The 26,805-nt window shown below is 38.3% G+C and overlaps 2 protein-coding genes across 5 annotated transcripts in view; one reads left to right on the plus strand and one right to left on the minus strand.

The window, feature by feature from the left end:
* mia2 (MIA SH3 domain ER export factor 2) overlaps positions 1-14,019 on the plus strand; it is a 65,555-nt gene extending 51,536 nt beyond the window's left edge. Inside the window, exons 21-29 of one of the 4 annotated variants that reach the window (XR_015757924.1) lie at positions 496-531; positions 1,431-1,498; positions 5,246-5,358; positions 6,219-6,347; positions 6,604-6,747; positions 8,038-8,123; positions 8,331-8,559; positions 9,350-9,467; positions 13,414-13,548. Coding sequence is in view for 3 of the 4 variants with exons in the window: in XM_087989912.1 (XP_087846038.1) it covers positions 496-531; positions 1,431-1,498; positions 5,246-5,358; positions 6,219-6,347; positions 6,604-6,747; positions 8,038-8,123; positions 8,331-8,559; positions 13,414-13,571 (963 nt within the window). In the remaining variant the exon portion in view is untranslated. Of the gene's footprint in view, positions 1-495; positions 532-1,430; positions 1,499-5,245; positions 5,359-6,218; positions 6,348-6,603; positions 6,748-8,037; positions 8,124-8,330; positions 8,560-9,349; positions 9,468-13,413 lie in introns of all 4 variants that reach the window. The other 3 variants (XM_087989912.1, XM_087989913.1, XM_087989914.1) reach the window with 3 other exon arrangements.
* A 2,215-nt stretch (positions 14,020-16,234) lies between these two features.
* Positions 16,235-26,048, minus strand: fbxo33 (F-box protein 33). Its single transcript, XM_043697811.2, has 3 exons — positions 25,090-26,048; positions 18,218-18,894; positions 16,235-17,508 (listed from the first exon to the last, which is right to left on the minus strand). Exons 1-3 carry the CDS (start codon positions 25,524-25,526, stop codon positions 17,240-17,242), a joined length of 1,383 nt encoding a protein of 460 aa, XP_043553746.1. The 5' UTR covers positions 25,527-26,048; the 3' UTR covers positions 16,235-17,239.
* Between the last annotated feature and the right edge of the window lie 757 nt (positions 26,049-26,805).

The raw sequence follows: 26,805 nt of genomic DNA on the forward strand, positions 1-26,805 counted from the left end.
CTCTACTTGAACTCTATTTCTCTAACTTTGGTCATGTGCATCCTTCTTCCACCACCCTCCTGACTCCACCTTCCATTCAGCCCATGCCTTCAGTCATTTTGTACCTATTCTGTATAATTTAGTTTCAGATTCTCTATGCTCTGTCCTATTTTCCTCACACACACTTGACACACTTTAAACAACACATCTCCTCCCATTCCACCTAATACTCATTCTTTGGCTTGATATTGACTAATCTGATTACACTTCTGAGAGATATTTGAGATACTTTTTCTATGTTTAAGGTGCTATATTAATGTGAACTGTTGCATTAAAAATGTACATGATTTTCCCATTATCAAAAGCAAAGACATAATATTCAATGTTTTGCTTGTTAAATTGAAGTTTATGAAACATTATCTGTTAATGTCAATGGATATAATCATGTTGTCAGATAGGGCTTCTTCATTTTGTTGAACAGACTTCAATTAAACAAATTTTTGTTTGTGTTTACAGATTGTATCTCATGAGAAGAAAGCACATGATAATTGGGTGAGTTTTGGATGTAAAATGGCGGTTCTGGTTGTTTAAATTTCTGATGTATCATTTGGTCTGATACAATTTAAGTATTTTGCATTGGTTGTAAGCTGACTTGTGACATCTTGGGTTTGTGAAAGATGTTAGATCAATGCAAGTTTCTTTCTTCTTTTGTACTTTCTTTCCAGCTGTCACTTTTTTTAGTCCTCCTTTTCTCCCAGCATAATTATCGTAACTGAATATATCAACATTTATCGTTTAATGTTCCTGTCCCAAACTTCTCAGAGTAGTTGGTAGCTATGTGTAGTAGATGTCTTTGTGCAGCACATTCCTGAAATTCCTTTCCTGTTTTACCATTCCCTTATAGAGGGAAAAACGGGTTAAATTAATCAACTGATCATTGGACAATTTATTCGTTTTGGGAAAATATTCAATTGCCTGTAAGTGTACAAGTGAACCGAAATGGCTTTCATGACAGTTGATAGTTCCTTACTGAGGCTAAATCCAGATTTATTGAGTAAATTCAAATTCCACCAGTTGCCAAGGTAGGATTTAAATCTGTGTTCCCAGACATTGGCCTGTGCCTTTAGATTATAATCCAGTGGCTTTACCATATGCTGTTGCCTCTGAGAATTACTATAGCTATTCTGTATCAAAGTGATTTCATCTATGACCCATTCTAGGAACCTAGTTACAAGATGTTCTATGATTTTATTTTGATTGCTACTATATAATATTTCTCATTAAAAGTATGAAATCATTGTTGGAAGTGACATGCTTGTGAAATTACTTAGCAGGCTTATCTGGATTGGTCAGTGAGGCCAATATCCCAGTGGAATATAGAGAACTAATAAAGGCTAATATTTGCATTATCTGTACTTGGATCATTTTAAAATAAATACTTTTATTTGTAGCTGTCCGCTCGTGAAGCAGATCGAGAGCTTGGCAATATTAAGAGAGAGAACATTCACCTTCGACAAAAGTAAGTTGATATCTGTTCCAAAATATTTCAACATGATCCAAAATGAGTTTTTTTTATTTGTATGTGATAACAATATTTCTCTAATGTTTATGAAGATTGCTATCTCAAGCTCAAAAATGAGATTTGTTTTGATAAATACATTTTTAGATGTTGATGTTTTTTTAAAAAAATTAATATAGATTACTACTGCAGATACTTTCAATGTTATAACCCATATGGATACAAACAGATATCTTGTTTGAAAGTGAATTTGCAAGATAGGAAACGACTACAATATTTGAAAGTTTATTGGGTCCGAGATTACCTTCAGAGTTTATGGTTTTTCTCCTTTTAATTTGGTGGGTAGAGGATATAGAAACTGATTCCATCAGTTAAAACATTTTTCCCCTAAACCTTTAGATCTATGAAAATGTTTCTCCAGATTCTCTTTCCTAAGTCGGTTCTACTTCAGAAAACAAAATTGTAGTTCCAGGATTTTTCCTGCAGGCTTCTGAACCTAGCAGTCAGCTGAAATTGGGTCAGAAGCTTGCACTGAAGAGGAAATGACCACCTGAGTGGTTGCCCTGAGGATAATTACACTCAGTGGCCAGTTGCTGGGCTCACTGACCAATGAAAGACAGGGGTCAGGCCTGTGAAACTGGAGGGCTATTGAGAGTTCCTTTGGCTTGAAAGGAACTGCAGGTTACATTGGAGGCAAATAAGGAAGCGAGCACTTGAAAATGGAGCTGTGCTCTCTACAACTTCTTTAAATTTAAAGTTTTTGCAACCAGGTAATCACTGAGAGGTGCGGGGCAGTCTGAGCTGCTGTATTATAGACAGAGAACCCTCTTACCTACCACTAGGTGACTGAATCCAAGTGGTTCAACTGACCCTCGTCACCTGCAGAAACCTGAAGGCAAACTTGAAAAGAAAATAGTTTGATCACATTATACTTGTTTGAAAGCTGTATTTTGCCAGTTATATTTGAAGAGAGAAGTATAGATTTTGGATTTTTTGCATTATCCTAAATATTAAACATTTGTATATTCATTCATCCCTTTTTGCAGTATTGATGTACTGACATGATGCAGTGTTCATTCTTTTCCTGGCTGTGGGTCACATTGCTGCAGATTGTATTGCATTACTTATATTCTGGATTAGTGGTGCTGGAAGAGCGCAGCAGTTCAGGCAGCATCCAAGCGCTGCTCCTTGGATGCTGCCTGAACTGCTGCGCTCTTCCAGCACCACTAATCCAGAATCTGGTTTCCAGCATCTGCAGTCATTGTTTTTACCTCTTGCATTACTTATAGCTGACCATATACTTGAAAAATCCTTAAATAATATATTGCCAGAAAAAACTGTTCTGCACAAAGTGTTTGCTCCCATATTGCCATAACAAAGACGACCATAAACATTGGATACATTATTTCCTGACGCTTAAATAGGAGATCTGTTCTTGTAACAAACAAAGGAAAATGTCCCCAGTTTTTGGTGACTTCTCACACAGAAAGTTACTAAGTAAAATTCGAGTGCATGCGATTGAGAATTAGTTGACAGACAGAAAGTAGGAATAAAAAGATCATTCTTAGAATGTTACTATTGGGGTACCACAACTGTTCACAATCTGATTTGGATGTGGGGATCAATTGTAATATTTCCAGATTTTCTGATGACACCAAAAGGGAGGGAATGAAAGATTTGAAGCGGATGCAAAGGGGCTTCAAGAGGACTTGGACAGCTAAGTGAATAGACTAGAACATGGCAGATGAAATATAATGTAGATAAGTATGAAGTTATTCACGTGATAGAGAACACAAAGAATATTTCTTAAATGGTAAGAGTTTGGGAAGTGCTATGTCCAAAGGGAGCTGAATGTCTTTGTCCGTAAATCACTAAAAGCTAGCAGGCAGGTGTAGCAAGTAATAGAAATGCAATCTGTATGTTTCCAATCATTTCAGGGGATTTAATTACAGATTTAAACAACATACACTTGTTGCAATGTATTGAGCTGGGTAAGACCTCACCTGGAATATTGTGTGGGGCTTTGAACTCCTTATTCAATAGCTTGACTGGTGAATCTAGAACAGGCAATGTAATGTCAAGTTAACAGCCAGGCTCTTTAAGACAGATAAGGAATGTCTTCACTCAAAGTAGTGAATCTTTAGAATTCTTTACCACAAGAGGGCTGTGAAAGCAAGATCATTGGGCATATTCAAATCAGAAATTGATAGGTGTCTGGAGACTAAAGACATTAAGAGATATAGAGATAATGTGGGAAAGTGGAAATTAAACACCTGCCTTGACCTAATTGAAAGGTAATGCTGGCTTGATGGGCTGAATAGACTAATCATTTTCTTGTGTTCTAAAAGTATTACTTCGAGATAACCTCCCTGACCCCCGCCGCCCCCAATAGTTAATGCAGAAATGTGACCCACCTGATCTATGCAAGAATAAATGCTCTGCACCAGCATCTTCCCATCTTACCCTCATATACTAGTAACAGTATGTGTTCCTTAGATTCCTTTCCATTTTGTATTTAGCTAGCCCACCTTTTAATATATTTGTTATTGATTTTCACGTGGTAATAAGTTCCACATTATCACCACACTATAATTTTATTAGTAACTAATTTATATTTATGACCCTTAAATTTGCACTTCTCTGTATTGTCTAATTCCATTGTAATTTTAAAGATTTCTATTATGTCACCAGTCTGCCGCTTTTATGCAAGTGAAGAGGGACTCTGCCTTTTCAAAGTTAAAAATCACACAACATCGGGTTATAGTCTAGCAGGTTTATATGGATGTATTAGCTTTTGGAGCACTGCTCGCTGGTGGGGCAGGATTATAAGATACAGAATTTAAAGCAAAAGATCACAGTATCATGCAACTGATACACTACATTGCACAAATCTAGATTGCTGTTAAGATTTTCATCTTTTAGAATCGATTGCAGGTTTTGATTCATTTAATATGTAAATCCCAGAACTTCTTTCAAGTCACATTCCCGAGATAACTTAAGGTTTAATAAAAAAAAATGACATCTCAGCTCAGACAATGCATTAGAGATGTGACGTTAGAATCTGTCTGAGCTCTGCTCTGAAAGCTAGTACATCCAAATAAACCTGTTGGACTATAACTTGGTGTTTTGTGATTTTTAACTTTCTCCAGTCCAACACCAGCACCTCCTCATTGTGTCTGCCTGTTCAGTCATTTCTGATCATGATTCCCTCCGATTTAGTTTCATCCTTGTGATTCTTTGGATTTACAACCTGCCAAGGGAAAGTCCTTCAGAAAACGTTATTACAGATTCTAGAATATAAAACATGGTCATCAAATGGTGATTAGTATTGCTTGCAATTCAGTGGAAATTAGTGCAGGATCTAAAATACTTCATTGGGGTCTGCATTTAATCTCTACAATCCTCTTGATGGTCTAATAGTAAAAATGATTTGGAGATGCAGAAGATTAGAAGAAGCAGCACTTCAAAAGCTAGTGCTTCCAAATAAATCTGTTGGACTATAGCCTGGTGTTGTGTGATCTTTAACTTAGTAAAAATGATGAATGGATGTATATAGAAAAGAATAGACTTTACATTAGAATAAAAAGTTATCCCATAGGGCCTTGTCTTAGCTCTGGGCCAGAAGGTCCAGGTTCAAGCCCCAATTGTCACAGAGGTATGTGGGACATGTTAAATCAAGTTGATTCAAATAACTAAAAGTCTATCCTTGTGCCAGCTTTAGGTATAAAGTATGTCTTCATTTTACAGGATAACTGAAGCGGAATTCAAAATGGACATAGCATTGAAAGGTCCACTTGTCAATGATACGTCTGGAAGGCCAGCATTATTAAGTTCTTCAACACTTGTCCCACCTTACAGAGGTACCTTTTAACATTATTTTTCAGGACTTGTGAACATTACAACTTAGGAGAAGTTCAAAGCTGATCTAAATGTGGTCTCAACTCCACTTTCCTACATTCCAATAATACATAAGTCATTACTCATACTCTGCCGTTTAAAAATATTCAACAGCCCTGACTCCACTGCTCTCAGAAGCGAAATCCAAAGTTTTATGACGTTCTGAGAGAAAAATATTTTTGTATCCCTCAAATCAGCAGTAACCTACACATCCCAACACAAACACAGATGTTAGTGTGAGGGAGAAGGAGATTATGTGTATGTGCAGGAGTGGGTGTATGAGATAGAGGAGAGTGACTGACTAGGGAAGGGCACAATGGAGAGGGATGCGAGGGTAGACAGAAGAGTGATGAGTGTGGGTGAGGGGTCAGAGTATAGGTGTTGGAGGAAGGGCAAATGTGGTTGAGTTGAGCAAGAACAGGGACAAAAGAGGGGCAAGAGTGCAAGAGAGACTCTCAGCAAATATGAGTTTAGCTGAGAGAGGGCGAGTATGAGAGTGCATTGATAGAGGGTATGGGAGGCAAGGCCATTGACCACTGTTGATTTATTCAGATTGTTGATTGACTGAAGGTAGACAGAAAAATGGACTTGAAGCCTCAATCAGATAAGCCAGTCTTCTAGCAGAGTAAGCTTAAGTGGCTGAATGACCTCTGCTGCTGCTAATTTGTACATTCTTCTGATGTATATTCAAGAGACTTCACATCTGTGACTTAGTTTATTTATTACACTTTTTGATTTGTCTACGTCTTAATTAAAACCAGAACTCTCTTGATTTCATGAATGGAAATTAGCGGTGTTTTGTATTTTGCGTATTGCATTGCAGGAAGTTCTCCGTATGGTTCTTCTCCAGTGGGTCGACCTGGCTCTGATTCCGTGGGCTTTCTGTCACCTCCATTGATAGATGGACCCTTAAGGTTTTCACCTTTGTTTCCTGGAAGACCAGATTTCAAAAGTAATATTATCCTTCATAATAGTTCAGACTAAGTACTGAGCACTCCAATTGTCATTTTTGTTTAGCTTTCTGAATAGTAAAGTAAACATACAAGTGCTCTTGTGAGCAACAATATGTGTAAAGAAATTGTTTTGGAATGCAAATTAATTTACAAGATGCAATTCTATAGCGTGTACAGTGTTTATTTGTTAAGAATTATTAGCCATAATATCTAAAATGTATTCTAATTTGTTTTAGTGTATCTTTATGTCTATAGCACAAGGTCCATCAGTCCATGCCTCAAATGAAAATGCAGATTCAGTCTCTGACCAGTTGTCTGATCACCATGGTCCGCAGTCAGATAGTGGTTCGCTGTCCCCTGTGTGGGAAAGAGAACGGAAGCTCTTGGAGACACCATCAGGTATATAAGGATCTTTATAAAGAAATTTTGTCTAATTTTTGTGTAATATCAGGCATCAAACAAGGGATATATATATTCTGGAAGTTTATGTGAACCAGTAGAATTACACACTTACATTTATCTATTCTAGTTATAAAATAATACTGAAGCCATCATTTTAGTATAACACAAATGAATTGAGGAAATAAAGTAAGTTATAAACCAACTTGAGAAATTTGTGGGAAGAAAATATATTTATGATTGAAATCGATCAAAATCCAAAAACTCTTCATCATTCATACTTCTAAAATTTAAATTTAAATAGGCCTAAAATATTACTTTGACAAACGTATTCTTAACAGTGAAATAAAAACAGAGTATGGTGGATGCTTGAGATTTGAAATAAAAATTGACAGTGCTGGAGAAACTCAGCATGTCTGGCAGCACCTGTGGAGACAGAAACTGAGTTAACATTTCGAGCCGATGTGACATTTCTGACTTTTTACAACTTCTTTGTATTGGACTTGCAATGTTAACTTTTTGTGTTTTTCTCTCTCTGTAAATGTTGCAAGATCTGAGTTTCTCTAGCATTTTCTGTTTTTATTTCAGATTTCCAAAATCAATAATATTTTGCTTTTATTTAAATCCAATTTTCATTCCCCCAATGAGAAAAGTATTAGAGCAAAGTGGCTGAAAAATGCAGGCATTACAAAGTCTAAATAACAGTGAAAGAAGATGTACTTTAATGTTTAAACCATATCATAAATTTATTAGTTAAATTTTTAAAATGTAAAGTACTAAATCTAATTCTGGTATTTGTGCACTCATTTAATTTCTAAATTTAATCTTTGCGTTCCATTCGTTCATTTTGGGAAGAAGATAATCATATTTTATAGGGTTTTTTTATTGTTTTCTAAACCTTTCCTATTTGGCAAGATTAGTTGGTTCACTCCTTTATCATTTCACTAATCCCTTAAAAGTTAAATGAAAGGTTAAGTTCTTTCAATCAGTCACATGGCAGTCTTGCTTTGATCATTCCACATCATGTTTTATCAAAGTTGGTAGGTAATCATAAACTATTGTACTGCTACAACAGGGTGCTGAATGTACTTTCTATCCTCTCCATATGTATGTATGGGTGTGTATTGTGTAGTGTTTGCAATTTGCTAATTTCTCTTAGTACTAAAGAGAAATAAATTAGTCACAGGAAAGTGTAGAAAATCGATGAGGATACCATTGCATTTGTAATTGTCCTGATATGATAAAACATAATTTATAAATAACTTTATTATAAATTTTTGATTTGAACAGGTGAATGCTCAACGCTGGAAAGTAGCATGGAAATTTCAAATTCTGCTCCAGGGAATCAGACACAAGTCCATGCAAGTCTACTTCATGTATTATTACTGTCTTACTTTTTATGCTCTTCTCTCCCCATTGCCTCTTGCCTTTTAAATGTCACCAAGAACACAAACCATGTATCCAACTGAGAAAATCCCACAACTTCCAACAAGCTTTGTATTTTTAACTTGATTACACAGCTCATTTTATTTCATTTTTAGATTTATTATGACAGATTAAATAAAGTGTGATCTTTTCTGCAGGGCACATCAAGTATATCTATAAACCAAACCCTACCTACTGAACCTGACTTTGGAGTTAGACCTGGTTTTGCAGCTGCTTCTGCTAAGCAAATACCTTCCTTACCTTTTGATCCACGAGGTCACTTCCTGCCCAGGGGAATTCCACTTCGTCCACGTAGTGGAATCTATGGTCTTCCAGAACACATCCCTCTAAGAGCTTTTGGTTTACCACCTCATCCTGCCATGGGAAGTAAGTATACTCATCTATTTATCCATTTGGTGACAGTATAAAATAAGATTATTTGTAAACATTCATCTCAGGTGCTGAAAAATGATCTAAATAGCAGATGAACTATCTTTAGATGATTGTATTAATTTTATTTAAGTGGGACTAGTTTGGTTTTGGAACATGGTTGGCGTTAACTAGTTGGACCAAAGGGTCTGTTTGACTCTATGACTCTAACTATCTTCTGTAGGTGAGGCTTGAGTGGCAGAACAAACTCCATTATAGCCAAGACACATTTCTCCCTATACCTACAGAAATTTATGATCCCGAGCCTCCAGATAAAAGTGCAGTGGAGATAACCATAATTTTGTTAATCCATAATTTACTCATGCTTTCCTGCAACAGATAATTGGGCCTTCATCTAAACTCCAGAGGTGAGGTAAAGTAATTGCCCTTGTCAACATGGTAATAGTTAATCTGAGTGCATCATCAAGGATCCTCAGAAAAAGATGATTGTGCTTGTTAGAGCTCAATTATCCTATTTCCAGGACGTGACTGTTGAGTTTGTCAGGGTACAGTTCTAAGACAAACTATCTTTCCTTCATCAATGATCTTCCCTCAATCTATAAAGTCAGAAGTAGAAATGTTCTCTAATGATGGCAAGCTTTTCAACACTGTTTGTGTCCATCTGCAATAAGACCTGGACAACATTCAGGCTTAAGCTGTTAAACAGCAAGCAACATTCATGCCACAACTGCCAAACAAAGACCGTCACTAGCAATAGAGAATCTAACTGTCTCTCCTTACCATTCAGTGACATTATCATTGCTGAATCCCCCACCATCTATATCCTGCGGATTATCATTGACCAGAAGTTGAACTGCACTAACCATATAAATACTGTGGCTACAACAGCACATCAGGATTCTAAGGTGTGTAACTCAGTTCCTGATTCCCCAAAGTCTGTTTGCCATATATAAAGGCACAAGTTAAGAGAATTATGGAATATTCCCTATTTTCCTGGATGAGTATGTTTCCAACAACACTGAAAGCTTGCTTGATTGGTACCCTATTAACTACCTTAAACATTCATTCCTTTTACCACTGATACTTAGTAGCGATAATGTGTAACTCAAGGCTCTTTCAACATCAGCTTCCAAAACCCATGACCTTTACTATGTAGAAGAATAAGTGTAGGCAATGCATGGGAGTAACATCTAAGTTCAGTTTCAAATTACACACCATCCTGACATGGAACAAATCACCATCCAATCACTGCTGCTCAGTCAAAATCCTATAACTCCCTCTCGAACAGCACTGTGGATTTTTCTAAATGTCACAGACTTTAAAAAAACGAACTCACCATCCCCTTCTCCAAAGCAGTTGAAGAGAAGAAAAAATATACTGGCCTAGTTAATAATGCCCGAACATATAAGGAATCAAATTAAAACCTGTAGAACACAAATTCTGTGTTCACAAAATAAATGGGATTCCATGTCAAATTTCTAAAGACTTATTGGGTGCTTCATTAGAGGACTGCCTTCCTAACGTTGGAAGTTGGACCTATTATTGGAATCATAGAATCCCTACAGTGTGGAAACAGGCCTTTCGGTCCAACAAGTCCACACCGACCCTCCGAAGAGTAACCTACCCATCCCTGAACACTATGGGCAATTTAACACGGCCAATTCACCTAACCCCCACATATTTGGACTTGGGAGGAAGTCGAAGACCCAGAGGAAGCCCACACAGATATGGGAAGATTTTGTTTGTGGATCAAAAGGTGTGTAAGGATCCTAGGGACAAATTAAAGGCAATCCAACAAAAATGGAGAATTACATACGGGAACTATTTCCTGAATGGAGCAAATTGCTAAAATCTAGAGTATTGTAACTTTGTTTATCAAAACTAAATTCAGTAAGTGCTGCTATTAATTTAAATTGCAATCAAGTTGAACATATTGTGAGAGTAAAATGGCCCACTTTATCTATCCTGGCCATGAATTTCAGCTGACAGTCTAGGACCTGACCTAATTGGCTGTTGTAAAATTTAGCATCGCTTGTTGATAATTTGGACCACTATGATCATCATCCTTGGGCATATCACTACAGCCAACGTGGATCTAAAGCTACATATGTTGAGGCTTTTGATGTTGGAATTGTCTTTGCCCAAAAAATTTGAATTGGAATTTATTTATTATAGTTTAACTCTTGTGTTGCCCATGTACATTTGGGCAATTTGAATAAAATATATATTCTGTTGGGATGCTGATCCTTTTTAAGAGCTATAGGTTTTTTGCAAGGTGAATTGTTTTTAAAATTTAAAAAAATCAGCCTATAACTTTCAGCAAGTTATTATATGACCAAACTACCTCCTGAGATAAACAATAGGGGGGGGGGGGGGGGGGGCGGCAGGGCGGTGGAAATGTCATACAGAGGTTAATTATAGGGATTGTGATTATGGTTCTGTTTCAAGCAGGAATTAAGTTCTAGCTCCAGAAACTAATAGTATTTCTGAGGGGACAGAACTAAGTTGGAATGCAACGAAACCCACTCTGGAGATGGAGCGTCCATAGACATAAGGTGCTCAAGGGACACTGGAGAGAGTTGATTAGCTGAAGGCTAGTGGAAGGAGTCCAATAAAGCTCATACCCTGGAGGGACAGGAGGAATGCTGAAAATTCCTGAGAGCTATGGCATTTTAGTCTCAGAAGTAAAGAAACTTTCAAGAACTTGATAAGTAACCAAATACACTGTGGGGAAATAATTAGGCGAAAGTTGAGGTTCTGTTGAGAATTTAAGTGTAAAGTTTATATGCGTAAAGTATAAGCCTATTTTATATGTTTCTTATACAATATAATTTGTTTGCTTTGAAATGTGGAACCTGCTGGCTTCATTCCATTAGTAAATACTTGACGTTTTTCAGATTCCCAAGTGCACAACATTGCTGGTCTCAACTAAGGTGCTAATATTCTATCAGGCCTTGAACTGTACTGGGCCTTCCCAGAGAATATCTTCTGAAGAATCCAAGCTGTTTTTGACAACGTTTTTGGTCATCTTGATAAGAAGTGGTATACATCCTGTATGGAAAGTTGATAAATGTTCAGGACAATTTTTATTGCCTCTTTTATGCTTTTTTCCCCCCAGATCATAAGGAATCTAGTGTGCAGATGTATTTCATTTATGGATTTAGTACACATGTGAACATTGTGCAAGCTTTAAGGGAGTGTTTTGCTTTGAGGAAGGGATTTCTCCAGTTCTTCACTAGGTCTAGGGTGTGAAGGACTTTCCATTTGGACTCAGTATTTCGGTATAGCAAGCACTATTTTAATAAGCTTCTGCTTCTCTGCCACAATAACTTACCTCAATTGCATCTTGTTAATCAGTTTGCAGGTGACACCAAAATTGGTGGTACAGTGAGGAAGGTTATCTCAGAATATGTGACCCTGATCAAATGGGCCAAGGAGTTTATTTCAAATAAATGTGAGGTGTTGCATTTTGTTAATTGTAGGGCCTTGGGGAGTGTTGCCAAACAAAGAGGTTTAGTGGTCCAGGTGCACAGTTCCTTGAAAGTGGAGCTGCCTTCTTCATAACCCTGTTTAGTAGTGTTTGACATGCTTGCCTTCTTGGTCAGTACATTGTGTAGAAGTTGGGATGCAGTGTTACAGCTGTATAGGACACTTTGAGGCCACAACGCAATATTCTTAAAGTTCTGGTCTCCCTGCTATTGCAAAGTTGTTGTTTAAAATTGAAATGGTTCAGAAAAGATTTACAAGGATGTTGCCAGAATTGGAGAGTTTGAGGTATAGGAAGAGGCTCAATAGGCTGGGGCTTTTTTACCCCTGGAGTGTAAGAGGCTAAGGGGTGACCTTATAGAGGCTTATAAAATCACAAGGGGAGTGAATAGGGTGAAGACCCAGTCTTTTTCACAGGATAGAGGAGTCCAGAACTGGAGGGCAGAGGTTTAATGTGAGACTGGAAAGATTTTAAAAGGGACCTGAAAGGCAAGTTTTTCAGGGTGGCATGTATATGGGGATACAATTACAAAATTTAAAACATTTTAAAAATATCTGAATAGGGACACGATAGGAAGGGATATCAGCCAAATATTTTGGATATCTGATCAGCACAGACATATTGGACTGATAAATTGATTGAAACACTCAACTGTTTTAGTCAAGGGTTGGATCAGCAAAAGTGAAAAATTGGGGAATCTGACCCCTCTCACTGTCGCCCTCTCTCTCTGCTACCTCTCTGTCACCCTCTCATTAATATCTGGGAGTAGTTACTGAAATCTCTTGATTGCATTTGTGCTGTGGGGTATTCAATCACACTACCCATGTTGAACAAGTTTTATTTTGGGCTGTCAAGTTATGTTATCCTGAATGTAAAGTCTTTTGTCCAAGAAACTCTAAAATACTGTGGCTTTGTTCTCTTAGGCAGTGAAATACAGGGGACTTACTAATTTCTCAAAGGATAGCACCCTATTAACTACTTTGATTACAGGCTCGACCTGCCTATTGATTTGGACTCATACTAGAACACTTCTCTGCACCTTAGAATTGTCATTTTTCATTTAAGTTTATTTTTTTGACCTTGTTCTTTTTTGCCAAGTGAACAACTTTATCTTTTCCTACATTGCACTCAACTTGCAGCTACTTGGTGTAGTCTACAAATTTAGCTACTTATGGCTTTGCTCCCTATGTAGGTTGTAATATTTCAATCAAACAAAATCTATTAATATCCTAGAAATTAGATAGAAAAGGTCTTCCTGGAGGTTGTTCAACTTTCCCAATTGGTTATTGAAAGCAATAACAAGTTAACTGGCTGAATAAAATGCTGCACTAATTGAGAATAACTTATCTGTACTTTTGTTTTAGTGAGAGATCCAGTACAGGCAGGAGTAAATCATCTCCCACTGCCTCAGCCTACATTTCTTCCACCAAGACAACTTCTAGATGTACCAAGTGGTCTTCTCCCATCTCGGCAGCCTGTACCCAAGTTTTCTGCACCAGAACACCCATCAGAAGAAAAATGAATTAGGTGAGGGGAATAAAAACCTCTAGCCATGTTGAGTCAAATGTACATTAAAGATGTGAATTATAAATAACTTTAATTGGTTAATATTTAATATGGACTTTCCAATTTGGAATAAAGACACATTCTGACAAAAGTGCTGTTTACAAGTTGCACAACTCAGGAGACTTAATGAAATTTTAAACTTTTACTGTGCACTTAGCTTGCCATTGTACAGTAGTTTACCATGCATTAACAGCATTGTATGCTGTAGTTGTGTGGAATTTGTAAGTGCTATGATTTTTTTTAAAGCAACAGTATTTGAAGTGCAAGAGATCTTAACCAGAAAATACCATGTGTTGAAAAGTGGTGCTGTGCTTAATTCCACTGATGTAAATGCAGATTTATACTCTTAATATAAGAAGGAATGTTTGAAGAACATTTAGAATATAAAAGTTTATTGTAAAATACTGAAAATAAGACAAGTGCTTGATTTAAACAACTTTTTAGATGTGTAATTTTTTCATACAGACATCTATACATTGGAATGAAGGTAATCAGTTATGGGATTTTACAACTTTGACTAGTTCTACAAATCACCTTTTCTGCTTGAACTTGTTTGACATTTCAAAGCTACTTCACATTGAATGAAAATTAGTCACTTACTATAGTTTAATTATCTAAAGCCAACTCTGGTATTCCTAGACAAATTCTAGAAATTATAGCTAGTTTCCATCATGCCATTTGAAGCACTTTCAACTATTGATAGTTTGTTGAATGGCAAACAATGGAACATTTCTTTTTAAAGAGGTGATTTTTCACATCCTAGGAATAAAATATATAGGTTTGTGGCATTGTAGCATATCTACCCCTGGGCTAGAAGGTCTGGGTTCAAGTGAAGTCAAATAACTGTAGGCAACACTGAAGAAACCCACCCTTGTGTGCCATTTCTGTGGAGGTCAATTTATATGCATGTATCACATCTTTGCACTGGGAGTGTCAGTGCAGGATATCAAATAGATGAAAAGTAAATTGTAAAGAGTGAAGTGGAAAAAGCAAATTGTTTAATCATTTTGTAGTTAGGTTAGTGCTATTTTCTTTATTGCCAATTCCAAAGATCACTTGTTTAAAACTCAATGATATTGATAGACTGAAGGGCTAACAATGTTAAAAACCCAATCTGAAATGAGTGGTGGAGAAACAGTAAACATTGCTTCAAGTCACTGCCTTTGCAACCTTTAAATCAATGAGCATAACTAGGTGGGATAGCACAGTCAGGTGGGAATATAGAGTTCAATAATGGCCTGAAAATGTCTGCTGAACAAAACCATGTGGAAAGGGAAGAACAACTGTTAGCTGAACCCTGTAAGTTCATCCAACAGAAGCCAAGAAGTGTTCAAAAGCAAAAACAATTCTCCACCCCTAAATTAAGACCTTAAATCTGCTTCAGTAGAAAGTATGAAGATATAGCAAACCTATCAAAAGTTACTTGTTAAACACCGATGCAATAGGTTAGATAAGAGTTAAGCAATCTCAAAGTTTGACAGTAAAACACATCTATTTTAGTGGTTAATCAGGAAGAGGATCCATGAATACTCAAACCATGGTGTAGGTGCACAATGATCTTAAAAAAATTGCTCACTGGATTAACTTAACTGTGAACAGGACCTTACACCAGTTTGCAATTCAATGCAAGTTGCATTGAACACCTGAAATGTACTGGATATATCAGAGTCCCAACATCAATTTCTTCCCCCTACAAAGTTGTTAATTTGCACACAATGTGAGCATCACTAGTTCTAACATTTGTGGCCATAATAATTGCTCTTAAAGGTAGAGAGTCATCTTGACTTCTGTAGTCTAGGTGGCATAGCTACACCAAAAAAAGGTGCATTAGGAAAGGCTGTCCAAGATTTAATCTAATGAGTGAAAGAACAGTATCAAGTGGAACACAAGCAGGGAACAAAAGAATTAGCACCACTGGAACACCCCACCCAAATTCTAAATCCATGTTATTCTTGATTTAAAGAATTACCTCGTTCCCCATGTTCTATGCTTAAAGCATTTTACATCCATACATGCTCCAAAGTCCCTCAGTAGCTGCCGGTGCCATTTTCCCCCTTGCCTTCAGCCAGCTAAAAAGACTACACCACATTGTTTTCAAACTCAAATGCTAGAAGTCTTCGAAAAGATAAATTTTTCCTATCAGCAAAATTTTAAAGTAATGGAATGTGTGGTATAATAGCTAGTTAGTGATGAACAGTGACACTAATAGCACAGGTTCAATTTACACACTGCTAAAGTCACCATGAAGGTTCTACCTTCATGACATGGTGACATTCAGGTTAAAATTCACTAGTCATCTCTCTCCCTATGGTTGTCATCTGGGAGAAATTCAACTTTATCTTTACCTAGTTATGGTAAAAACCCACCAGCAATACAATTTTCTATTTGATGTGCAAATATCTCAGGAAGCATTAGAGATTTCCAACAAGAGTGTAAGGAATAGAAACCAATTGTTATAGCTTGCAACCATACTTTACTGCAAATACAGTAAATGTATGCAAAAGGCTAAACTTTTGAAAACCAATGTATTTTACTGTCAGCACATGCATTTTTTGCCATGTGCACATGATATAGCTCAACTTTATTGTAAATTCCCAAAACTTTAGCACTAAACATTAAGTAATTTGAATGCTTTATTGATAGATTAAACAATAAACAGTCAACACAAACTTAAACATTAATTTAACATTCAACTGCTTTCCTCACATTTTCTGTCAGTATTTCATATGATCTCATTCAATGATAAAATCTCACCACATCTGGCATTTTCATACATTGCACCAGTGGATCCACTCTACAGATGTACATATAAAATCCGCATGGTAAGTGCATTAATCACTGGAGACATGCAACATAATGCACACCTGTCAAAATGCATCATTGACACAAGATGGTAAAACCATTTGAAACAATCACCACTCACACTTTCTTCATAAATAGAATCTTGACATATGTTGCATACAGTAAATTTGTTTTACAAGCTTATACAAAGCAGCCAGGTCACAGCACTGCTGGGCAGCATGATGGCCACACTGAGTAATACTGGCTGTCCTTACATTAAATGCACAACATTCGTACCACTTAAAACTGGGGTCAGGTGCTAGTCTCACAGAGACCACGACTGTACCCGCGGTTGCCCTGAACATTGCGGCTTTTAAAGCCTCTTGCTTTAACAAGATTTAAGTTATCCTAGTGGAATGTTCTCAAAATCATAGCAGCAGCTCATAGCTTTGTTAGAACTGATTTTTTTTGTATTCACTATTCACAGTGAACCAGGTGCACGTTCGTTTAAGAGCTGTAAAGTTGTTGACTGAGCCACAGCACAGCTGTGTACCGCAGGTCGAAAATTCGACCTTTTAAACTCGTAGGTTCTGGCTGACCAGCCATTGGCCTGCCCCTGCCAGCATGTGGGCACTTCTTCATTCTGTTTTCTTTGGCAGTTGACACAGGCGCTGACAGAGAAAATCCAGTGACTCTTGCCACATCTACTTCTAAACCAATACCAACTACATTTACAGATTAAGCAGGATACACACTTTATATATAACTAATACTAATTAACAGCACATGTAAATGTTAAGTTATTGAAAATGCAGGGCCCTCTAATACACAAGTTTTGAAATGCTAAATGCCTTCACTGAAGCGCTGCATTTCCTTGTAAAAATAACGAGCGGTCTCACTGAAAACATAAAGAATTTCATTTTTCATTACTGGATGCCATCGTTTTCCCAAACCTAAGGATACTTCTTCAATGAGATTATGCATAGGATCCCCATCCAGGGGAGTCATCGCAGCATCAAAATTAATGCTCTCCTCAGTGACTTCCAGGACTTGCAGTCCTGGTCCACGAAGCCGAGCGATAGCAATGAGATTGTGGGCCCAAACAACATATCCTAGATTGTAAATTGAAAACAAAAAAAAGTTACTGAATTTGAAAATGCAAAAAAGTTACAAGTTAAAGGCTACAAGTTTATTCCAAAAATTTACTAATTTCCAAAGAGAAACCAAGTTGTAGTTTATTTAAATTAAAAAAGAAAAATGAACCAAAGTTCCAATATTCTTGAAACTAATTTACCTTACAAAAATACTGCTGCAAACATCCTTCCACAAGCTTTTATGGAGTTCAAATTCAAAGCAGTTACTAATGCACTACCCAACTGAAAAGGCGTTTGGCTCATTAATGCAGTCACTTGTGACCATATGGTTACAAAAATTCCATTATTCAGCATGACAGTGAGTTATGATAAAAGATGCTATGTGAAATGTCACTAGTGCAGCGTCGGTAACATGTACGTAACATTAGGTAAAGTGAGAGTCAGGCAGAATGCTCAAAAGCCAGTGCCATAATCTCCCAGAATCTACATTACTTCATCTTAATGAAGAGTTATGAGTGCAGCATATGTGACAAGACTCAGATGTGACTTTGCATTGAATTTCTGACATTGCTTTTGTCTTTCCTTTCATAGTTATGCATTCTATAACCAGAGTCTCAACATGCAAAATTGTTTGATTCAAACACCAAACATGCACATTCAATTCAAAAAGGAAATGTATTTAATTCACTAATATTAATACATTGAAATAATCAAAAGTATTGCTTACCATGGATTGAGAGGTGAGAGAGTTTTCTACACTTCCATGCCAAAATTACCATGGGGTCTTCATTTCGGTCACTGCCGACATCTGGAAAACCATTGATGCCTTGCTCTACATCCTTTATGAGGAGGAGGTGGGTAAGGGATTTGTTATACTGCTGGGTTATGAGATCTACCACATCACCTGAAATACCATTAGTTGAGCTGTCAAAATGAATTCTCTCTAAAGGTATACTCGGCTTCAGAATTCTTAGTAAAATGTCATTCCTGACATTAAAAGCCATGATGTAAACATGAAGATTTGCACAGTGCCTGGTAAGCACCTTCCAATCTGCATCTTGTGGCATGTTATCTAAAACATGTACGTTGGACATCAAGAGAGACAACCTATGCAAAGGCACGTGGTTGCTGTTGGCGAGTACTCGTGTCACATCAGCAGTAAAATCGCAGAAATCCAATGCAAGCGATCGCAGGTTTAAAAAGCGCTCCAACTCAACTGCCTCAACAACTGGGGATTTGTTAATAAAATGGGTATCCAGGAGACTCAGGTGTTCAATGCAATTGGCACTGGACTGAGGCAAGGCTGCTAATGTTGTGGGAGTTACTACCTCCATCATAAACCCAAGGGAGAGCCATTTCAGATGTTTGGAATTTCCCAATAGCTCTTCAATCAATTGTTGGATTCTGCAATAAACAAAAGCATTACAATTGCTACATTTCTAGGTATTACCAACAATTAGATTTGCAAGTCCAAAGCCCCAGAACCATTTAAAAACTGTCTGGGACAGAATGCACATCATATTGGAAACAGCATGAACAAACAGGAAAGCCATGCAGCTCAACTAGCAACTGCACATTTGCTTAATAAATGCCATTTAATACTAATTTATAGCCAATTCTATTTAACTTTGTAGTTTAAGACTACATTTCAACATAATGAGCTTATTCTGTTATTAACCTGATGGTCAGATTACTATACATTTTGGTTGTAGTTTCCAGATATTGAACTTTCCTGTGTCTCACAGTAATCCAGTTTAAATTAATTGTTTTCCATTTTATGGAAAACCATCTGCAGTTATAAACTCACTATGCTTTTATAGCTTCTCTAAAGAGAAAAATAATTGCCCCATTTGGGAACTCCCCTTGCTTTACCATTCACTTTAATGATGTTCTTTTGGAGAGAGTATATAGATAATAGAAATTTTAAAATAGACTCTGGGCAAGTTAGAAATTGAGAAGCTTTAGTTAATCAAAAAAGTGTGACGTTAATTGAAACAATACCAGACAGTGCAAGAGCTGAGAATGCAGCTTCAAACTAGCCATTAAAAACTGTTTAAACAAAGATGGAACAGGAAATTTAAAAGTCATAATATTTTAATTCAAAATTTCCCATGCACAGTTCTTATTCAAAACTCAAATTAAGTGATTTGTTGTTTTAAAAAATTCCCAGAATGCAATGTATGATTTCCTGAGACACTTCTTTGGAGTTGGACAATTTTCAGCTGCAATCTCAAAACAATGATTCATTTATTTCCATTGTGATACTTACCAGTAGAGAGAAAATGGCAGTTACAGCCCAAAAAGGTTAGCAGGGTCATCTTTACAAACTGAAACCAGATCATACCTGGTTTTAGGGAGTTATTTCAAAAAAAGTATAGAGCACAGATTAATACTCTTATCAGGGGAATGAGCTGCTTAAAACATACCATTAATTCTTGGATTGTTCTCCTTTCAAATCCACCCACGTCATCTGGTGACTAAATAAGCTAATCTATTGCTACCAAGTGCCGACAAAAGCTACCAATTTGCAGTTAAAGTTCTTACAAGGCACTAACAGACCAAATGCTGCTTCAGGTGCTTTTCCAACTTCTTGGAGAAATGCCTTCTTTCTGCTCAAACACCAAAGCAAAAAGAAAAAGGCCACAGGAAGAACGGGTACAAATCCCACTATACTATTTGTCAAGTCAACAGGTTACATAAGGCAACCAACCAAGCCAAAACTTTATTGTCTGCAATGAAATGCAAGTTCCCACAAAACCTTAAAACTACCAGGGTTAAATGCTCTGCTGTATACACAATTGCCATCCATATTACTTTAGTACAACCACTCACTGCAGACAAGCTGCAGACGTGCAAATATGCAATTCAATCTACGCTACACACCCTGAAACTAACCATAGCAACAAACCTACACAATAGCCCTTTTGATCAAAGGTTTGCTTCTCAGCCTCTAAACTATTCCAAAATAATTACTCCACAATTCCTAACCAATTCTCTTGTACTTCGAAAAGTCTATAATTTAAAATGCTGTGAAATGAAACATCGCATGGTATCAAGCCCAAAACTAACATTTTAATTTGCAAACAATTTTCTGTACTTTCCAACCTGTGTCAATTTTTTTTTGAAACCATGCCAAAGTAGTGATATTGCACTTGGGTATTTGATTCTTTCAAAATGATGTTTTGCTTCAATAGCCACCTGAAAATACGCTAGCAAACTAATTTTCAAACCCACTTCTTTCCATGGGGGAGGGGGGGCTAACTTTTAATATGGTAATCAATTTGTTTCTGTATCAATAGCCCTTTAATACATTATATCCTAGCAAACCTTACCTTTAATAAAGGGACAAAAATTCCACTGGTATGAGAACTACATTTTTAATATAAACTGGACCAGCAGAATATATTCTTTAGCATACCGAAGAACCAATGGCTGCAGACTGGGGGGAGGGGAAAAAATAATCTGCTCAGACTTTGAGTTAAGTATCGATCTAAAAAAATAGAAATGAGAAAAAGAAAATGAAATTCGAAGACAGAAAATGTTAAGAAAAAACATGTTAAACATTAAACAGTGAGAAAGTGTAGGGAAGGGAAAAATATAAAAAAAAGGTTATCCAGAAAGTCAAGTTCTTTCCATTAATTTCTAAATTTAATCCAATCATTTTATATAAAATGCAAGTGATTGTGTTAAGCATAGAATTAACATTCATTTTATTATTTAAAATATTGGTTAAGTGGTTCTACTTGTGGTAAGAGTATAAATATTGTTAATACTTTTGGCATTTTTCATGAGAAATGTTTATTAGAAATAAAGCCCTTGATACATTCACAATTTGGCAAAGAGAATTTAATGGGAAGCAAGATTTGATTCTACAACATAGTCCAAGGTAATAAGAGGACCAGAGTAATTTCATTTTTAAACTTAGATCTTTTGATCCTCATGTCTATTTGAAACCGATGAAGGAATTACTAAAGATGCAAGTGCAAAAGCAAACCATCTTCCTATTTAAACCAAAAAAATCAGAACATTTGGATGACTGATACCAATACCCACTATTTAATGTATTTAGTTTCCACTAACTTTCAAATTTAATTGGCTATTCCTGCAAAGAAAGGTTAATTACATGGCACAATGTATAAATTCCTGGGCAATAAAAATTGTTTAGTTCAGAACAGCTGGCTTTAGGGAACTTAAAGTTAGTCAACCCAGAGGTATAAAGAGAAGATATCAATTCAAATTCTTGGCTCAATTGTAGTCATTGACATATCCCATCTCATTCACAAAGGCTAGATAAACAAAAGTATACTTTCGTTTCATTGTCCACTAAGAATTCAACTTATACTAAAAGCAACCCTTCCTCAGATTAAATCCACCTCATATGATCCTGATCTGCCTTGTATTAATCGCATCTAATTCTAAAAGTGAACAAAATCTGTCATCCACATCTTTGGAAACAAATAATGGCGCAATCTACTTTGATTGGCTTAAGTAGCCATTTGTCTGAGCTGAAAGGAGCACACACAACTGGAAGTCAATGCTAAATAACACTCTGCAAAAAGAAAAGTCTTTTAGTTTCAACCAAAGCTGTGACAAGTGACTAGCTACCAAATTGAGTATTGTAGCAGTCAACATTGCATGACATCACCATTAAAGTTTGAAAAAAGTAATCTCCTTCCATTATACTCTGATCTATAAAACTTGACCTTAACTAAGGTTTTCTAATCATCATATTCCCAGAATGTTTGATCTGTCTTGTCCATTCTGTGTGCAAAAGGGTGTTCGGTTCAAGGAATATAGTTTAAGTTTGAATTAGTAATCAATAATCTATTTTTGGCCATATTACAGGACAAGTTGGTCATTAAATATTTATTTAGCTTTCTGGTTAACTGATGAAACCGAGAGTTTTATTTTACCTTCAATGATAATCAGTCAAGCATGAACCATCTTTGATATTAAAAATCGATCATAATCTAAATGAGATGACTTGTGGATTGTGGAGTTTCATTTCCAGCACACTATGCACAGCAGGGTAGTGATAAGCATTTGGACATGGGGGATTATGGAATCACTGACTGCGTGCTTCTCAGAATTATGCACATGTGTAGCTTGTGAAAGTTCAAAGTTAAGTTGTACTCGAGGCCTTCTCTAATCAACGGACAATATAAGGTATAACTACGTTGAAAAGGGGAAGATGATGGCCTGATAGTATTATTGTTGGACTGTTATTCCAGAGACCCAGAAAGTGATTGGGGATCAGAGTTCAAATCTTGTCACAGATGGTGAAATTTGAATTCGATTTTTTTTTAAATTCTGAAATTGGAGTGTAATGACCATGAATCCATTGTCAATCATTGGGAAAATCCATCTGATTCATAATGCCCTTTTAAAAAAAAAACGGTCATCCTTATATGGCCTGGCCTACACGTGGCTCCATACCCACAGCTATAATGGTTTACTCAACTGTCCAAGATAATTAGAGATGGGCAATAAATGCTGCCGAGTCAGTCAGCAACATCTTCAGCCCATGAAGAAAAAAAGACCAGCATGTATCTTTCAGTTTACTTGTACATTTGCAGGAAGTCTACTCAAAACAAGATTACCAGCTTAAAACATTGACCATTTTTCTCTGCACAAATGCTACAAGATTTGCAGAGTATGTCCTTGCATTGCTTTACTCCAGACTTCCAGCAGGCACAGCATTTTGCTCATGACAATATTTATGTGGTATACTATCATTTGGGAGGATCCTTGTATTGATTTGAGTAGAGAAGACATTTGAAAACGAAATAGGCTGAAGCAAATCAATTCAATGGCTCTCAACATACAGTCCCAACCCTAAAAATGCATTAGCAGTAGGAGATTCTTTTAAAAAGAAATTAGATAGTCTAAAGGTATAAGAATAGAAAGGGCAGTACAACTAGTCTAAATGACAATGGACAAAGTGTTAATATTTGAAAAAAGGACTTGACTCAATTACACCAGGAGAAAGTGAGGACAGCAGCTGCTGGAGATCAGAGTGGAGAGTGGGTCCTAGGAACGCACAGTAGGTCAAGGAATGAGCCCTATGAAAGGCTCTTACCCAAAACGTCAATTCTCCTGTTCCTTGGATGCTGCTTGACCTGCTGTGCTTTCCCAGACCCTACTCTCGGCTCAATTACTGAGAAAGCCTCATGGAAAGTGTCTGTGAGGGAATATTATTAAATCGGGTTTACACAAAGATTACAAAACCACGTTGGCTCAGTCCTGGAGCTTAGAACATTAAACTGGGTATGTGATAATGGGCACAAAGAGGAAAAAAAGTGTGGGGGTGGTGAGTATTAACTTCAAAAGCACTACACTATCACTGTACACACTCCATTCACATCTTCAGCCCGATCTGTCCTACTATAAGACATGAGTGGAAGTAAGGCCATCGAGTCCACTCCGCCATTTAATCATGGCTGATGGGCATTTCAACTCCACTTACCAGCATTCTCCCCGTAGCCCTTAATTCCTTGCGACCTCAAGAAGTTATCAATCTCAGCCTTGAAGCCATTTAGCGTCCCAGCCTCCACTGCAATGAATTCCACTCTCTGGCTGAAGAAATGTCTCCGCATTTCTGTTCTGAATTTACCCCCTCTAATTCCAAGGCTGTGCCCACAGGTCCTAGTCTCTTCACTTAACGGAAACAATTTCTTAGCGTCCCTTTCCAAGCCATGTATTATCTTGTAAGTTTCTATTAGATCTCCCCTTAACCTTCTAAGCTCCAATGAATACAATCCCAGGATCCTCAGCCGTTCCTCATAGGTTAGACCTGCCATTCCAGGGATCATCCGTGTGAATCTTCACTGGACACGCTCCAGTGCCAGTATGTCCTTCCTGAGGTGAGGGGACCAAAACTGGACACAGTACTCCAAATGGGGCCTAACCAGAGCTTTATAAAGGCTCAGTAGCACATCGCTGCTTTTATATTCCAACCCTCTTGAGATAAATGACAACTTTGCATTCACTTTCTTAATTCAACCTGCATGTTTACCTTTAGAGAATCCTCAACTATCACTCCCAGATCCCATTGTACTTTGACTATGAATTTTCTCACCGTTTAGATAGTCCATGCTTGTATTCTTTTTTTTCCCCCAAAGTGCAAGACCTCGTATTTGCTCACGTTGAATTCCAGCCATTTACTGGACCACTCTTCCAAACTGTCTTGATCCTTCTGCAGCCTCCCCACTTCCTCAGTACTACCTGCCTGTCCACCTAACTTCGCATTATCGGCAAACTTCGCTAGAATGCCCCCAGTCCCTTCATTCAGATCATCCATCATGCTAAAGGTTACATGCAATGAATTGAACAACATCACTTCACAACAAATTCCTCTCTCTGGAATTATGCAAAGTAAAGATGACGGTGGAAAAGCGGAGGATCCACAAACTATCCCAGCGTTTGTTATAAATGGAGAAAAGCTTTTCCCAGGCGATGCCATTCCCCAGCCTCGAACTCTTTCCTAATTCCCCGACTACTCCCTTCCTAGTGTTTGTCGGTTCGCTGGAGTGACTGCGACCAACCCGACTCTGTTCCCTCACACATCCCCAAGCCCCAGAGTTTTGCCCGGACACCTACTCGTGCGGCTGCTTCTCCCCCTGCTCCTGCAGGTAGATGTCCCCGAAAACGCTCAGCTTTTGCAGGTTGCGATTACTCCGGATACTCCTCAAGACGCACACCATCTCGTCCACGTAGGCCTTGAGGGTGACCAGCTCCCCGGCACCCAGCTCCGCCGCACTCTCAGATCCGCTGCCCTCGAACTCCACCCGCAGCTCCCGCACGAACGAGCCGCACTTCTTCATGAGGAAGTCAAGGCGGCAGCGCTCGGCCTCGGAGCCGCGCAGGCGGAGCCGCAGCTCGGGCCACAGAGACGGGTAGAAGAGGCACTCTCGCCACCTGGAGCAGACAGACGAGGCCCGAAGCCGGTCCCAGGGGGGCAGGAAGGAGAAGATGTGAACGATGACTTCGCACGGCAGAATCTCGGCCACGGCCGCCGCCGCCCCGCACAGAGCCATCGCCCGGGCTGGATGCTTGCTTTAGTGTTGCAGTGGCTGCTGCCTCCGGCTGTGTTTGTCCCTGCGCTCAGCAGCCCAGGCCACAGAGCCGCCTCCTCTCATCCCTCTCGCTGCCGCAGGCCTCCAGCGCCGCCGCCGATGTTTTATCTCCGCCCGCGGCTTTGGGCCTTCTACCGGAAGTGGGCCGGGAACTTCCACAGCGCTGGGAGGGCAGGGGTGTGTGTTGGCGTGGTGAAGCCGGCTCTTAACACTTTTATCGTCAAAATGTTGCGGAGACCTATCGCAAATGTAAACAATCAGTGTGTATTTGACAACTGCGTTCCCGGCTTCGATTCCAGGTTAAGGTGAAGCTGCAGTGAAGTCGACGATGGAGGTTCCATCCCCTCCCCCTCACAGAGTGATCCGGCCCGAACCTGTTTACAGCCTCCCGGCTGCGGCCCGGTGACGTCACCCCTCCTCCAGGGGCCTCTGTTGTTGACATTTTTTTTGAAAAAGTCCAGAAGTTTCTGTCTTTTTGGGGGGGGGAGAGGAGAAGAAGAAAACTCCCACCTTCATTCGAACTCAGGGCGCTGGAAAGGGGGACATTTTTTTAAAAATAAACCCGACAGGTCTGGAGTGGCGGAGAAGAGTCGATGTTTCGGTCCATGCCCTGAGACACCGAACGTTTCGAGCCCACGGACTGCAACTTCTAGCATTTTCTATTTTCATCTCAGGTTTCCAGCGGCCGCAGTATTTCATTCTCCGTGACGCCCCCCCCCGCCGCGCACAACGGGCAAATGTGTCCCCTTGGTTACCGAATGTGTAGATAACCCCCTAATGTTTTCATCAGAATTATTTTTTAGATTTCGAAACACGTCAGCCGTAACAGTGTAGGGTTTTAGCAAGAGAGAGTTTCCATTTTCAACACTGGACGTACCGCCTCGGTGGTAATGGACAATGGAAGATCTCCCACCTTCAACACGAGTCGGCTGTGATTAGGGCTAAAAGCCAAGGCGAACACGTTTTCGCTACTTGACCGCTCGTCAGCAACCCATGGTGGACAGTCAGGATGGACTGACTGTAAAAGACCCCATTAATTAAACCGCTCTTTGTCTTTTACTGTCCAGGGTGCCACATGATCACCTGGAAGGCTGTAATTATTGTCTTCAGAAATAGTAAGGAGAGGAGGAAGATGGAAAACTGGAGAAATAAACGTTTTGAAGAGTCAATTTTAAAAATTGATGAACAATTTAATTCATAAGTGGCCGATTGTCCCAAATTAATGGCCTGAGTAAAAAAG

This window comes from Chiloscyllium plagiosum, unplaced genomic scaffold (assembly GCF_037043375.1).
Source record: "Chiloscyllium plagiosum isolate Xiang-an unplaced genomic scaffold, Cpla_swu_hap1 HiC_scaffold_8, whole genome shotgun sequence".
NCBI lineage: Eukaryota > Metazoa > Chordata > Chondrichthyes > Orectolobiformes > Hemiscylliidae > Chiloscyllium > Chiloscyllium plagiosum.